This window comes from Pseudopipra pipra, chromosome 8 (assembly GCF_036250125.1).
Source record: "Pseudopipra pipra isolate bDixPip1 chromosome 8, bDixPip1.hap1, whole genome shotgun sequence".
In the NCBI taxonomy this organism is placed as follows: Eukaryota; Metazoa; Chordata; class Aves; order Passeriformes; family Pipridae; genus Pseudopipra; species Pseudopipra pipra.
In genome coordinates, this window is record NC_087556.1 from 30,308,429 (window position 1) to 30,323,280 (window position 14,852).

At 56.3% G+C, this 14,852-nt stretch overlaps 1 protein-coding gene and 1 long non-coding RNA gene across 2 annotated transcripts; both read right to left on the minus strand.

Moving 5' to 3' along the window:
* Positions 1 to 816: 816 nt before the first annotated feature.
* LOC135418267 (uncharacterized) lies at positions 817 to 2,068 on the minus strand. The gene is made up of 2 exons (XR_010432375.1): positions 1,310 to 2,068; positions 817 to 1,046 (listed from the first exon to the last, which is right to left on the minus strand). It is a non-coding gene; the product is annotated as an uncharacterized LOC135418267 (long non-coding RNA).
* Positions 2,069 to 6,062: 3,994 nt separating this feature from the next.
* REC8 (REC8 meiotic recombination protein) lies at positions 6,063 to 13,894 on the minus strand. The gene is given in 17 exon segments (XM_064663428.1): positions 6,063 to 6,575; positions 6,577 to 6,726; positions 6,872 to 6,946; positions 7,360 to 7,402; positions 7,697 to 7,742; positions 7,842 to 7,939; positions 8,053 to 8,119; positions 8,536 to 8,705; positions 8,922 to 8,963; positions 9,271 to 9,346; positions 9,499 to 9,575; positions 9,905 to 9,950; positions 10,692 to 10,785; positions 11,282 to 11,360; positions 11,529 to 11,683; positions 12,121 to 12,189; positions 12,321 to 13,894. Coding segments are annotated over 17 exon segments (1,638 nt in total). The 5' UTR covers positions 12,377 to 13,894; the 3' UTR covers positions 6,063 to 6,280.
* Between the last annotated feature and the right edge of the window lie 958 nt (positions 13,895 to 14,852).

A 14,852-nucleotide genomic window follows, 5' to 3' on the forward strand; every position in this document is an offset into this window, starting at 1 on the left:
GGAGCCCTCCGCGAAGAAAGCAGAGCTGTGGAGTGGGACAGCGAGGTCAGTGCGAGAAAGAAGAGCGTCGGCTCCGCCCTCAAGAGGGGACGGGAGAAAGGCCCTCTGGGCTAAGGCCCCTCCCTGCCATCCCCGGGGCGGGGATCCGTAAGAGTTCAGAGTTCGGCCGGCAGTTTCCTGCTGCGCCGGCCGGCTTGGCGCTGGGCGATCTCCCTGTAAGCAGGGCTGGGTCCTTGGCGTTGGCCTTTGGCCATCGCGGTCCTGTGGCTGCCCGGAGAGAGGGGCAACTGCCCTGTAAGGAGGGTCAGAGTCCCTGTCTCTGCACCCGAGGGGGGAAACGCAGCTCTCCCGACCCCCCGCCGTGGCAGCGTGGGGCTGGCGCCCTGTCCCCCCCAGCGGCCTTAGCCTGCGAGGCTGTTGGTGGGAGTGCCCGGTCTCGGGGGTGTGGCTCCGTAAGTGGGGCTTTGTGCGTCCCCCCCTGCTCTGCGGGCGGTTGGAAGGACCCCTTCTAATCAGGTAGGTGTCTCGCGGGGTCTCCCGCACTCCAGCGCCACTCCCGCTGCGGATTCGAACACAAGGACCACACACAATTTGCACTCAAACCGGGGCGGTGCTGAGGTCCGTTCCCAGGAGCCTCAGGAGCGCCCGAAGGGGCGGGTCGTCAGCAGCCCCCAGGGGCGGCGTGGAGTGCTGGGAGCGGCTGCGCGGGGCGGGGGCGGGTCCCGCGGCTGCGACGGGGCGGGGAAGGGACCCCCGGGCCCGCCCCGTTCGGCACCGCCGCTGATACTGCTCTGCCATTGCCCTTTGCCCACTATATTAACATTATAAATCCAGGATTTAATCCAGAGCACCACAAGCTCCCAAGTGCAGGAGATTTCCAGTCTTATTTTCTCTTTTTAACTCAGAACGTGTTCATGCCTTATGCGACCACCCCAGTTCTGTCCCATCCACCTGAGGTGGGCGGGTGAGGCCAAAGCTCCCCTTCCTTCTGGGGAATCATTGTCCAAGCACATGGATGCTCATTCTGGGCAGGACCTGCAAACAACCTAGAAGGGGCAAAAGGAAGATGGTGTCTCCTGTTAGAAAAGCAATGTCTATAAACATAAATTTTGGACCAGTGATGCAACCACTGAAGGAGGGGAAAAGCTTAGAGAAACTGAGCAGTACTTCTATTACACACAATAATGAAAACCAATAAATGCTAAAATGGACTTTATTGAGCTACAACACCAGGACAGTCACAGGAGGTAAAGGCGAGAGAAACACCAAAGCAGCACCTGGGGGTCTGGTTGGAGGAACACAATCTTACCAAATTATGAGCCAGGGAATGGCATTTGGGACAACCCCTGCTGACTGGAAAGGATTCAGGCTCCAGGGCTCAGTCTGCAGCTGGCAGTCGATCCATTACCAACCACCTCACCTATTCTGTCCAAAACACCACCTCTTTCCCCTCTACGTTGCCTCCCACCTTCCTACATAAAACAGTGCCTATGTTTCCTCTAAATTACTCCAGGTTTTCAGCTAAAAGGGTCACCTCTGTCCCCACTAAGTTACCTCCGGTTTTCTGTCCAAAATGCTGCTGTGGTCTTGTCTGAATTCCCAGCCTTTCTCTCAGAAAGGCTCCTCTTTTTTCAAGATACCCACCGATTCACCCCACAAAAAAAAGGTGATTTTGTTTCATCCAAATTACCTTAGCGTTTCTGTGAAAAATGTCACCTCTGCTCCCCCTGCCAATTTGTCTCTGCTTTTCCCTCAAAAACGTTCCTTCCAATCCCTGCACAGAGGGCAGGTTCGACCCCTAAACCTCCCCTGACTAGCTCAGGGTTTACCCCAAAATTGTCCCTTCCTGTCCTGCTCAGAGAACCTCGATTCCCCGCCCTTTCCCCCGAATGTCCCTCACTAAATTGCCTCGGTTTTACCTCAAAATGTTAATTTTATGTGCCCGGGATAGACGGAAGACGCCAACTCCCCGGTGCCCCGGGAACCGGCCCGGCCGCTCCTTCCCTACTCCGTGCCGCCCGCCCGGCCGCCCCCCGCGGGGCTGCCCCGGGCCCCGCCGGGCCACTGCCCGCTCCCCGCTGCCGTCCCCCACTACCCGCTCTCCGCTCCCGCTCCCCGCTGCCGTCCCCCACTGCCCGCTCTCCGCTCCCGCTCCCCGCTGCCGTCCCCCACTGCCCGCTCTCCCTTCTCCGTCCCTCGGTGTGGCCCCGGGGGGCACCGCGCATGCGCATGTCCCTTGGCTGCAGGACCGCTGTTTGACCAGCAGGCGGCACTGGAGAGCCATTCAAGTCCCTGCGCATGCGCACTCAATATACTGGCACAGTTCAAACTGATGCCATCAAATTGTCCATGTCCCGAATCCAGGTTCTCCTTTCCCGTGCGGTTTTTGTCTATCCCACAGTCTGGAGGGACCTCTGGCAGCTGCACTGCCCAAGAGCTGCCGAGGGACTGCTGTGAAACTTCCGACTATCGGGTGGGAGGCAGAAATAAAGTAATTCATGGCAGCACCTCAAAATCTTGGGGGGAAAACCCCATAACATTCCATTGCCTCCCTTTTTAAACAAACACCAAGCTTCTTAAATACAGTCACTAAACTGTACCCTACAACTCTTTGGCACTTTCCATATAACCAGTGCAAGTCAGTTTTAAATTACAATGCTGACCTTTTTTTTAAAGTTTCAAGTGTGATACAAAAAACTGTGAGAAAAGAGATTCCCCCCACAGTTTTACTCTTAGGGAAGAGAAAACCAAACCCATTCCCAGTGCTGCAATACCTCAGGCTCCCAAAAAACCCAGCGGATGCGCTGGAGGTTTTAGCTGCCCTGGAGCACACAGAGGAACACGACCTCACCACCCCCACGGGCACAGACTCAAAGAGCAGCGACACCATCGGCTCCTGGAAGCCCAGCTGGGTCTCTTCCTGGACCTCAACTGCTTTTAGCACAGGTGCTGCTGTCTCAGTAAGGTCTTGGAGTACCACCGTGAGATATTTTAAGAACTTACTGACTGAAAAGCATAAAGCTTTTATCATGGACATCTGAACTCCCACAAACAGCAGCTCCAAGGGATTGACACAGGTCTACACCCATAAGCCTAATACTTCACCTTTATTTTCATGCCGTCCTCTGGGAGAAGCAGGACACAGCAGGGTGTGTGAGGTTTGGGCACTTAGTTACCTGCAGGCGGGCATGAATTTGATGCATGAGCAATGGGATGCTCCGAGGAGCTGACAGAAGCTTTGTACAGACGTGAGGTGCTTTGCAAAAAGCCATAAAAGGCATTCCGTGCTCTCCCCAGGCTGGGGTTCCCCCCATCAGCCCAGACTGGTTCCCCCAAACTCGGCAGGCAGGTGTGGGTCAGTCGCCTCGATGAGGCCACCATGTCCTTATGGGAGATGTCAGGGAGTGTGGGCACCTCACAGCCACTGTCTTGTTTGAGGGCGCTTGGGGGGCCAGAGAGGTTTTAGAGGGCGTGGGGAGGGCCTTGGGGGTACTAATGGCATTTTCATGGGTGCTGGGAGGCAGTTGAAGGTGTTAAAGGGTGGACTACAGTGCGCTAAAATGGATTTGGGGCGTGCTGGGGAGGTTTGAGAGTGGTTTGAATGTGCTGGGATGGTTTGGCTGGTAGTATGGGGGGTGTTCCGGTACTTGAGATCTGTGGGTGCCTGAGGGGGGCTAGAAGGTTCTAAAAGGATTTTGGGGTGTGCTGGGGAAGTTTGAGGGGAGTTTAGGGGTGCTGGATTCTTTTGAGTGGTGCTAGGAGAGGTTTGGGGGTGCTCGTTGTGTTTTGAGGGTGCTGGGATAGCTTAGAGGGTGCTAAAGGGGGCTTGAGGGTGCTGAAAGAGTTTTGAGGTGTGCTGGGGTTTAAAAACAGGTTTGTGCATGGTTTGGGATGGTTTGAAAGGTGCTAGGAGGTGTGCTGGGGGTGCTAAAGAAGTATCAGAGGGTGCTGGGATGTTTTGTGGGATTCTAGGAGGGGGTTTTGGGGTGCTGAGCAGGTTTTATGGGGTGCTGGAGGGTTTTTAGAATTCCAGAGGGGGGGCTAGAGGTGCTAAAAGGCACCTCTAGGTGGGAGGGCTGGGGTGGGTAGAGAGGGGTTGGGGGTGCTGGGATGGTTTGGAGGGTGCTAGGAGAGGGTTGAGGTGCTGATGTGGTTTTAAGGGGTGCTGGGAGAGATGCCTGGGGAACTTTAGGGGTCACCACAAGCATCTCATGTTTCCCGCCTTTTTCCCCTCACAGTTCCTGTCGTTTTTTACCTCCTATTTCCCACCCTTTCCCCTTCACAGTTCCCACCCTTTTCTCCCTCGTGTTTCCTACTTTTTCCCCCTTAATTTAAAACCTTAAAGTGGTATGAAAGGTGGTTTTCCCCTTGATTTAATCTTTAAAATAATGGAAAAATAGGTTTTCCTCTTGATTTAAAGTCCTTTTCTCCTGAAAACCCACTTTTTCTGAAGTGTCAGGGCTGCACGGGGGAGAAACTGGAGGCACTCCCCCCCAGACATCCCCAGACCCCCTCAAAATCCCCCCTAACCCCCTCAAACTTCCCCAAACCCTCCCAAACTCCCTACTCAAAGCCCCAAAACCCCTCAGCCCCCTCAAGCCCCAAGTCCCTCTTTAGCCTCCCCAAATCTCCACCAAAACTCCCATAACCCCCCAACCCCCCCAAATCTTTCTCAAAACCCCCTAAATCCCCCCAGATCCCCCACAAAATCATTCAACCACCCTGACTCCCCACAGCCTCCCCATATCCACCTGAAACACCCCAGAATATCCTCCCAGATCCCCCTCAAACCCAATCTCCCCAAAACTCTCCCAACCCCCCTAGACCACTCCAAATCCCCCAGACCCACAGTTTAGCCTCCCCACAATAATCCCCCCCAAATTCTTCCAAATCTCACCCAAAACCTGAAGACCACCCCAAAATCTCCCAGACCCCCCATTTAGCCCCCACAAAATACCCTACAATGCTGCCTAAAACCCCCCAAATCCCCTCAAATCCCCTTCTTTAGCCCCATCAAATCCCTCCAAATACCTCAAACCCCCCCCAGTCCTACCCAAATCCGCCCCAAACCCCTGCCAAGACCACATAAACTCCCCATCCCTCCTTTAGCCCCTCCAAGGGCCACAAAATCCCCCCAAGCCCCCACAACGCCCTCTAAATCCCCCAAGCACCCAAAACTCAAAAGTCCTACTTAACCCCCCCAAAACAACCCCAAATCCTCCTTATACCTACGCAAAACTTCCCCAAACTTCTCAGGTTCTCCCAAGTCCCCCATAGATCCTCTGCCCCCCCCACCACTCAGAAAGCCCCACATGTATTGTGTGCCTTCCCTGTGCTGTGAAACCTGTGCTGGTAATGGGGTGTCCATACTGGGTTATACTGGTGTGTACTGGGGCAGATGGGGACACATCCGGCTCTCTGTGGTTCGTTATGGGGCAACCATGAATTTGCACTGGTCCATACTGGTTTATACTAGTCGGTACTGGGGCAGATGGAAGCAACTTGGAGGTCTCTATGGGGCACTTGCAGGTCATTATGGGGCAGCCGTGACTCCATACTGGTTTATACTGGTCCCAGGTGCTGCCCCTCACCCATGACCAGTTGCAGGTGCCGCTCGAGCAGGTGGGGTGAGACCCCCCCCAGCCCCCTCAGGGGTGTCCAGGTGACCGCAGCATCATCCCCCCTGGACCCTCTCACCTTCCCCCCAGGTTACCCCAGGAGTGTCCAGGTGACCCTGAGGGACATCCAGATGTGTCCCAGGTGTTCCCAACCCCCCTCAGGTGCCCCCGAGGTGTGTCCACGTGTGTGCAAGCGATGCCAACTCCCCCCAGGTGCTATCCCATGATGCTCCAGGGCACTGTGTGTGTCCCAGGTGTATCCCCTGGTGCCCCCAGGTAAAGGGGGCTCTGCCCCATCCCCATCACTGTCAAGTCCCTCCCCACTCAGTGGACCTCCAGGTAGGCGTGGCCAGGCTGAGCCCCACCCACACACCTGCAAGAGGTGCTGGAGGCCCTGCCCCTCCCCCGAGTGACAGCACTGGCAGCCAATCAATGCCCAGGACAGGCCAGAAGAAGGCGGGGTTTATTCCGGGCGGGGACGGAGCGCGACAGTGATTGGTCCGTAGGGACGAGGCTGGTCCAGGCGCACCCAATGGGCACCACAGAGCTCTGAGGGGGCGGGGCTTGGGGTTAGGGGGCAGGGCTTAGGGAGAGGGGTTGGGCCAATGGGTGTGGTTTGTGGGAAGGAGGCGGGGCTGGAGCTGCGGGGGAGAGGAGGCCCCTCAGGAAAGGGAGGAGTTTGGGACACAGAGGATGTGGCTTGTGGGAAGGGGGCAGAGCTTGGGGAGATGGGTTAGGGAAAGTGGGCATGGCTTAAAGGAAATGGGGTAGGAAACTTGTGTGGTTTGGGGAAAGGGTGGGGCTTGGGGAAAAGGGGCAGGTCTGGAAGGTGAGCAGGTGGGGAAGGGGCGGGGCTTAAAGCAAAAGGTGGTCAGAGCCAGGGGCTGGGCTTCTGTAGAAAGGGCGGGGCTTGGGGAAGGAGCCCGGTGGGGAAAGGGGTGGGGTGGGGTTTGTGGGAAAGGGGCGTGGTTTGGCAGAAGGGGGCATGTCCCTAAACTCACCGAGGCAGAGGGCAAAGATCTTTGCCACGCGTGCGCGGGATGCCCCCGGGGGCAGCATGGCCGTCAGCTCCGATCCCCCCGGGCGCTGGGCGTGCTCCAGGATCAGTCTGGGGATAGTCCGGATCCCACAGATCCCAATTCCCAAATTTTCCCCCTACTCCCCAAATTTCCCCATTTTTGCCCAGTTTTCCCAAAATGCTCCCTAATGCCACAGATCCCAATCCCACCCCACAGATCCCAATCCCAACTCACCTCCGAAGGTCGGGAGGAGCTTCAACCACCTCCGGAAGCTCCGGAAGCTCTGGGACAATGGGTGGGGCCGGGGGCCTGTAGGCAGTACTCAGGGGGTCAGTGTGACCCCACCCACTTCCCCCAACCCACACCTTTCTGCCGTACCCCTCCCTCTTTCCCCAAACCCTGCCCCATTTCCTCTAGCTCTGCCCCCTTTTCCCCAATCCTGCTCCCTTCCCAAGCCCCGCCCCTTTCTCAGGACACACCCCTTTCTCCCCTGGATGGTGTAAGACCTGCCCCCAAGCGAAAGCCCCGCCCCAAACCAAGCTCCACCCCCAGTCCTGCACTGTCCATTGGCTGCACCTGGATTCACTACACCCCCAACAGACCAATCACCGCCCACCCAGAATAAGCCCCGCCCCTTTTCCAGGCCCTGCCGAGCATTAATTGGCTGCTGGTGACATCCCTGCCCTTTGCCACGCCCCTGCCGCAGCCACGCCCCCACTCACAGTCTCTCCAGTGGCTCCTCCTCGAGGGGCTCCAGGGACACTTCTGGGGAGGGGACAAAAGTGATCCCCTGGCGCTGCCCTTAGGGTGCCCCATAGCGATACAACCCCACAGCAACCCCGTAACTGCGCCACAGTGACCCAACTGGCCCAGAGTGACCCCAAACTACCCACAGCGACCCTTAACTGCCCCATAGCGACCCCCAAACTGCCCCACAGCAACTGAAAACTCCCCCACAGTGACCCCCAAACTGCCCAGCAGTGACCTCCAAGTGCCCCACAGCAACCCCATACTGCCCCATAGAGCCCCCCAAGTGCCCCAGAGCCACCCCCGATTCACCTGAGATCAGGGTGGGCAGACTCGGCTCCAGGGCCTCCCGAAGCACCTGCAGAGGGACAGGGGTGTGGGGTACCGGGTCTATGGAGCAGGATTGGGGTCTATGGGGTAGATCTCTGGGGCAGGATTGCGATCTATGGGGCCTCACCTCCAAGTCGCTGGGCAGCTCCGGGGGCGGGGCCACAGGAGGGGCAGGGCGCTGGGCACAGCGTCCCCACAGCTCCCACAGCTCAGGGGGCAGCCAATCTGTGGGGCAGAGCAGGAGGTCACCCACTATGGGCAGTAACCCCCACTATGGGGCAGTAACCCCCACTATGGGGCAGGAATCCCCTGCTGTGGGGTGGCTGTGGGGGTCTCACCGTGGGTGGGGGCGTTCAGGAGCTCACTTGGGGGGCGGCGGATCCTGTGGGGCGGCTCCAGCAGCACCTGGGGCAGAGACAGGATCTGTGTATTAATGTACAGGGCAGGGGAACCTCTGGAGTAGATCTATGGGGAAGAGGGGTCTATGGGGCAGATCTATGGGGCAGGGAGGCATCCACCCATGTCAGGGTGGATCTATGGGTCGGGGGGATCTATAGGGGGATGTATGACGTAGGAGAACTATGGGGGAAATATGGGATCTATGGGTCAATCTATAGGGCAGATCTATGGGTGGACTTATGGGGCAGGGGGATCTATGGGATGGATCTATGGGGCAGGGAGGGATCTGTGGGCATAGGGCAGATATATGGGGCAGATCTATGGAGCAGGAAAGATCTATGGGCCAGAGTGGATCTATGGGGCAATCTACAGGGCAGGGGGATCTATGGGGCAGATCTATGGGTCAGAACCCCCACACTCACCAGGGGCTGACAGTGGGCTTGGGGCTGGAGCAGCTGTGCCCGGAACAGCTTGGGGGAGATGTGGGGCACGAGGTCCATGTGGGGCGGGAGGCGACGACGAGGGATGCGGCGACGCACCGGAACCTCCGGAATGGGGGGAGGCAGGGCGGGCTCCTCCGGGGGTGGGGGACCTGCCCCAGAAGTGCTCACAGCCCCATAAGAACCCCACCAACCCCAAAAGTGCCCCCACAGACCCATAAGTGTTCCCACTCTGCAAATGCCCCCCCGACCTACAAGTGCCTCCCCATCCCCACAAGTGCTCCCACCTCATAATTGCCCTCAGCCCCAAAAGTGCCCCCTCAGACCCATTAAGTGCTCCCATCCCATAAGTGCCCCCCAAGTCTCACGGGGGATGGGGGGTGGTGCCGGCAGCTCCTCCAGTTCTTCCACTGTGGGCAGAGATCCTCAAATGACCCCACAGACCCCTAAGGGTCCCCCACCCCCTCTCCTGTCCCTCAAGTGGCCCCCCCAGCCCCACAAGTGACCCCAAGTGCCCACAATCCCCCAGCCCAACACCTGCCCCACAAGGGACCCCCAATGCCTCACAAGTGCCCATAGCAACCCCTAAGTGTCTCCCAACTCCTCCCAACCAACACCCAAGTACCCCATGACCCCCAACTCCCCCCCTCCTGCTTGCCCCCCAAGTGCCTCCCCTGCCCCCCAAGTCCCCCCCTGCCCCCCAAGTGCCCCCCTCACCCGGGGGCAGCAGCTCCTCGGCCTCAGCCTCGAGCAGCAGCTGCAGCTCTCTGGGGGTCACTTCAGGCAGCTCCTCCTGACCCCAGAGACCCAAAGATTACCTCTGGGCCCCCCAAAGACCCCCAAGGACCCCCCAGAGACCCACAGCAATCCCCAAGTGACCCCCAGTTGATGCCCAGGGAGCCCCAAGTGACAGCCAGGACCTCCCAGAACCCCAAACTGTGGCACCTCCAGGGGCGGCGGCAGCGGCGGCACTTCGGGTTCCCGCAGGGTGATGATCTCGGGGGACACCGTCACGGGGGGCCCTGGGGCACAGACCAGCACACACCAGTCCAGGGTGTGCAGCACTACAGACAGGCATTCACCCCCCAGAGCTCCTGGCACCCAGCAGTACGGATCAGTACGGACTAATGGGAATGAGAACAGATCACTACAGACCAGTACCAACCAGTATAAACCAGTATGGACCACTGACCACCCATATACAACCTCTACACCAGTCCTAAACCTCCCGAGCCCACCACCACAATCCAGTATGGACCAGAACAGACCAACAACCATCCCCCTTCCAGCCCTAACCCCACCTACACCCACCAGTATAAACCAGTACAGGCCAGTACAGCCCAGAGCTCACCTCGGGGGAACTCGATCTCAATGGGTGGGGGCAGGAGCTCCTCTACCTGTGGAGGAGGCACAGACCAGTATAAACCAGTATGAACCAATCTAAACTGGCCCGCGGTCACTATGGGGAAATCTGTGAACAATTCTGAGAAATTTGGGCAAAAATGGGGAATTTTGGGGAGAATTTGGGGAACTGGGGGCAAAGATGGGAAAGACTGGAGAAAAATTAGGCAAATTTAGGCAAAAATGAAGAAATTAGAGACAAAACGAGAAAATTACGGGGAAATTGATGAAATCTGAGGAAAACTGAGGCAGAAATGGGGAAATTCGGGGCAAATTCGAGGAATTTTTGGGCCAACTTGTGGAACTGAGGCACATTTGGAGGCGTTTTGGGAAACCGGGGCAAAAATGGATAAATTAGAGTTAAAATGAGGAAATCTGGGAAAACTTATGAAATTTGGGGGAAACTGAGGAAAAATGGGGAAATTCTGCAGGGCAAATGGGGAAATTTGAGGCAAACTCAACGAAATTTTGGGCAAGTTCGAGGCAATTCTGGGCAGGAACCTGGCAACCAGGCCCTGCCCCAGAGCTCCTCCAGTCAAACACTGTGGCTGTGGGAAGTGGCCACACCCACCCAAGACCAAAAATGGGGAAACTGTGGAAATTTGGGGTAAAGTGGGGTAAAAATGGGGAAGTTGAGGGAAAATTGGGCAAATTTGGGGGAGTCTCCGGAAAATTTGAGGAAATCTGGGGAAATTGGGGAAATGTGGAGTCACTATGGGACTATGGGGGGGCAGTACCTGAGGAAGCTCCACTCCCATCACCCCAAAAAAGGGGTCGGGGGCCAATTCCAGCTCCACCATCAGAGCCTGGGTATCGGGGAGCAGCTGGGTCCTGGGGGGAAAAAGGGGTTCAGGAGGGGCTTGGGGGAACTAGGGGGTCACAGGTGAGACCTCGAGGGAGTACCAGTGAGGCACAGGGGTTGGGGGGGCTTTGGAGGCAGGTTAGGGGCACCCTGAGGAAGTTTGGGAGGTCCCAGGGGTGTTTAGGGGTCCCAGAGGGGTTTGGGGATGTTCGAGGGTGTTTCTGGGGTATTTCAGGATGGATTTTTGGTGGTTTGTGTTGGTTTTTGAGGTTTGGAGGTGATTTTTGCGGTGGTTTTTAGGGTAGTTTTGGGGTCTCTAGGTGTGTTTTTGGGGTGTTGTGGGATGTTTTGTTTGTTGGGTATTTTGGGGTGGTTTGGGTGTGCTTTGGGGTACTTTTGGACGTTTAGGGAGTGGCTTAGGGCTGTTTCGATCTGTTTTGAGGGCATTTTGGGGTGGTTTCAGGGGTGCTTAGGGCCGTTTGGGGGTGTTTAGGGGTATTTTGGGTTGTTTCGGGGGTCTCTGACCGGCGGGAGGGGCTCATGTCGATCTCCACCAGCGGGGGCCGCGCGCGGTGCAGGCGGTCCAGGATCTGCGAGACATCCTCTGGGCGGGGGAGGAGCTGCGGCTGGAACGGGACCCCCAAACACCCCAAACACCTCCCAGGGTTCCCCAACACCCATCCCACCCCACCCCCAGGATCCCCCAAACATCCCAACTTTCCCCCCCGGGAACCCCCCCAAAATCCCCCTCCAGCCCCCCCCCAGCCCGTACCGAGCAGGTTCCCGCACTGCCGCACGAACACCCGAACCAGCCCGAGCTGCAGCATCGCCGCCAGGTACAGCGAGCACCGGGGGGGCGGAGCTCCGGCCGGCGGGGGCGGGACCTCCCACCCGCTGCGACCATTCACGAACGACAGCACGGAGGCACTGGGCGGGGTTGGAGAACAAGGGCCAATGGGAGCGAGGCGGGCACGGGGGCCAGTGGGCGTTTTTGGAGTATTATGGTGGGGGGAGGCGGATTGGGAATATTTCGGGATATTTTGGCAGTAGGCTCGGGGCGGTTTGGGTGGGCAAGGGGGCGTCTTGGGGTGTCTCGAAGTTTTGAGGTTTTCCCGCCCGCCGCGACCAATCACGATTGACATCAGCGCGGCTTTGGGCGGGGCCAGAGAGCAGCCGGCCAATGGGAGAGGCAGAGGCGGGGCCAGAGAACAGCCGGCCAATGGGAGAGGCAGGGGCGGGGCCAGAGAACAGCCGGCCAATGGGAGAGGCAAGCGGCGGGGCCAGAGAACAGCCGGCCAATGGGAGAGGCAGGGGCGGGGCCAGGCGGGGAAGGGTGAGGTGATTGGCTGCCGGGCCCCCCTTACCAGGTGCGCGGCACGTCCACCCCCAGGTACTCCCGGCGCAGCAGCCGCGAGCTGTAGGTGGCGGCCAACCTGTGGGGAAGGGCCCGGAACGGCCGAAAAAACAGTCGGGACCCACCCGAAACCACCCAAAACCCACCCGAAACCCCCCCAAAGCCGAGGGAGAACGGTCCGAAGCGCCCCCAAAACCACCCCCCCCCTACCAGATGGTGCCGAAACACCCCGTGTGACGCCGGAGCACCTCAGGGTAGTAGAACATGGCGGGGGGAAGGAAAACAGCGCTAAAAAATGCTCAAAAAAAAAAAAGAGAAACCTCCCAAAATTGGATGAAAATAAATTCGAATGGATTAAGGCGGTGTTCAAACGATGTTAAAAAAAGCAGAGGGTAAAAAGGCAGTTTAGGAGATAAAATGCCTCAAAAAAACCACCTCCCCAATCTCTGAGAATTTAAAGATAGCAGATTAAAACGCACTAAATTTTAATATTAATAATTTAGGGTGATATTTAAGTTATGTTTTAAAAACGGAGGGTTAAATGGCGATTTGGGCACCTCAATGCCTCAAATCCCCCCCGAAATTAAAACAACCCACCTAAATTTGAATAAAGATAAATATTTAAATTATTTAAAGACGGGGGAGGGTGAAATTACAATCTTTGTTCTAAAGTGCCTGAAAAGGCTCCAAAAAGTCCTCAAAACCCTAATGCAATAAAATAAAATTGACTATAATTCACTATACTTCAGTAATAAAGGAGATATATAAATTATTGAGATATTTAAGAAAGGGTTAAAAAGCGTTTTGGGCACCAAAATGCCTCAGGAAAGACCCAAAATGCTACAAAAACACCTCAAAAAGCCCCGGAAATTTAAATAAAACTGACTAAGATTTAATAAATAGAAATAAATTAAGGAAATATTTAAGTTATTTAAGAAAGGGGAGGATGAAAAGGCGATTTTGAAATACCTCAAAACCGCCTCTGAAAAGTCTCAAATCCCCATAGAAATACCCCCAAGTTAATGCTTAATTAATATTAATAAATTAAAGCAGTGGTATTAAAAAACTCAGGGGTAAAGGTGCTTTGGGCACTGAAATGCCTCAAGAAAACACCAAAAAGCACCTAAAATGCTTGTTAAATAACTGCACTTTATCTAATTAATAAATATTTAAGTTTTAGGGTTAGTTGGTTTAATTAAGGGTGGAACTTCAGGTAAAGTGTTTAAAAGAGAAATTTGGTTCCGAAATGGGGCAAAAAAGCCCTGAAACCGCGTTTAAATGGAGCAAATTTAATCAGAATTAAAGAACCTGAGGCAAAAGTTACCTACAACTGAAAAAATTTGAGGCAATTCACCTTAACTTGAGGAGAAACAGGGTTTAAAAGTGGTTTTAGCCCTAAGCCCCCTCAGAAAACACCCGAAACTCCTCAAAAAATACCCCAAAGCTCCGCCAAACACCCACGATTAAAACTAATTAATCGACTAAATAATTAAATTATTCCCTTAGGGGATTAAATTAAGGCAACAAATTAACTTAAATCAATAAATGGGCTCGAAACCGGCCGCAAACCCTTCCGGATTTCCCCGACTAAGCCCCAAAACCGCCTCAAAACCCTCCGCGGCGCCAACTAACGCCTTAATTAATCCCTTAGTCAAACCCACGAGCTCCCGTTAATTAAATTTGCTAATTAATTCATTAAGCCGCCACCACGCCTTTCCCACCGCCGCCGCCAGGCTCGCTAAGCGCGCCCCGCGCCGCTCCTTATATCACCCCGGTCGCTCCCCCCCTTTTCCGCCCGTGGCCAATCAGCGCGACGCTCGCCTGAGCACACCCCGCCCTCTGCCGGAGCGGCGCCTTCGCGGGCTTTCGCTGCTCAGCCAATCAGCGCGCGGCTCCCCTTAGACACAGACAGCGCCGGGAGCCGTGGCGGCGCTGACCAATCAGCGCCGTCTTTGCGGAGGCGCGCGAAGAGCTAAGCCAATGGAAGCACCGCTCGCCTCACGCCGGCGGCCAATGAGAGTGCGGCGGCCGGGAAGAATAAGGGGAGGGAAACAGGGGCAAGTAGGGGCCAGGAGGAGAGATGGAGGGACCCGGGGGGACACCGCGCCATTTTTGGGGGCTCCAAAGCGCTTCAGGAGCTTCCGCGCTGCCTCCTCCCGCCCCCCGCCGCTTTCCCTCTTCACCAATCAGCGCGCGGCTTCACCACCACGTGACACGCTCGCCCTATATGAATTTTATTTGCATAAGGGGGCGAGACCGCCTCGGCACCGCCTCCAGCAGGCGGTAAATTTATGTAAATTAATTTACATAGAGGGGCGTGGCCCCGCCCCTTCGGCAGACCGCCCATATATGGAGTTTATTTGCATAAAGGAGGGCGGGGCTTATCGGCACCCACGGGGGTCCCGCAGCGCCCTGTCAGTGACCGGGACCCCCAAGGACACCCGGCTGCCCCACAGGGACCTTCAGGGGCTCCCCAAGGCCCCAAAACATCCCAGAGACCCATAGGTGCCCCATAGCGACCTCCAAACCGGAGAGTGGGACACGCTGCATCCAGCAGGGAGAACCGGAGAGCGGGACACACTGCGCCCTGCAGGGAGCTCCTCCACTCTGCGGCCAAGGGAACCGTTCCTACAGAGCCAGAGCTTCATTCTAGACAAGCCATCATAGAAGTAGAATTGCTGTCGGAGGAGGGGTTGTGGAAGGTTAAGTTTTATATAAAACCAAAGAAAAATAAGCCTTTCG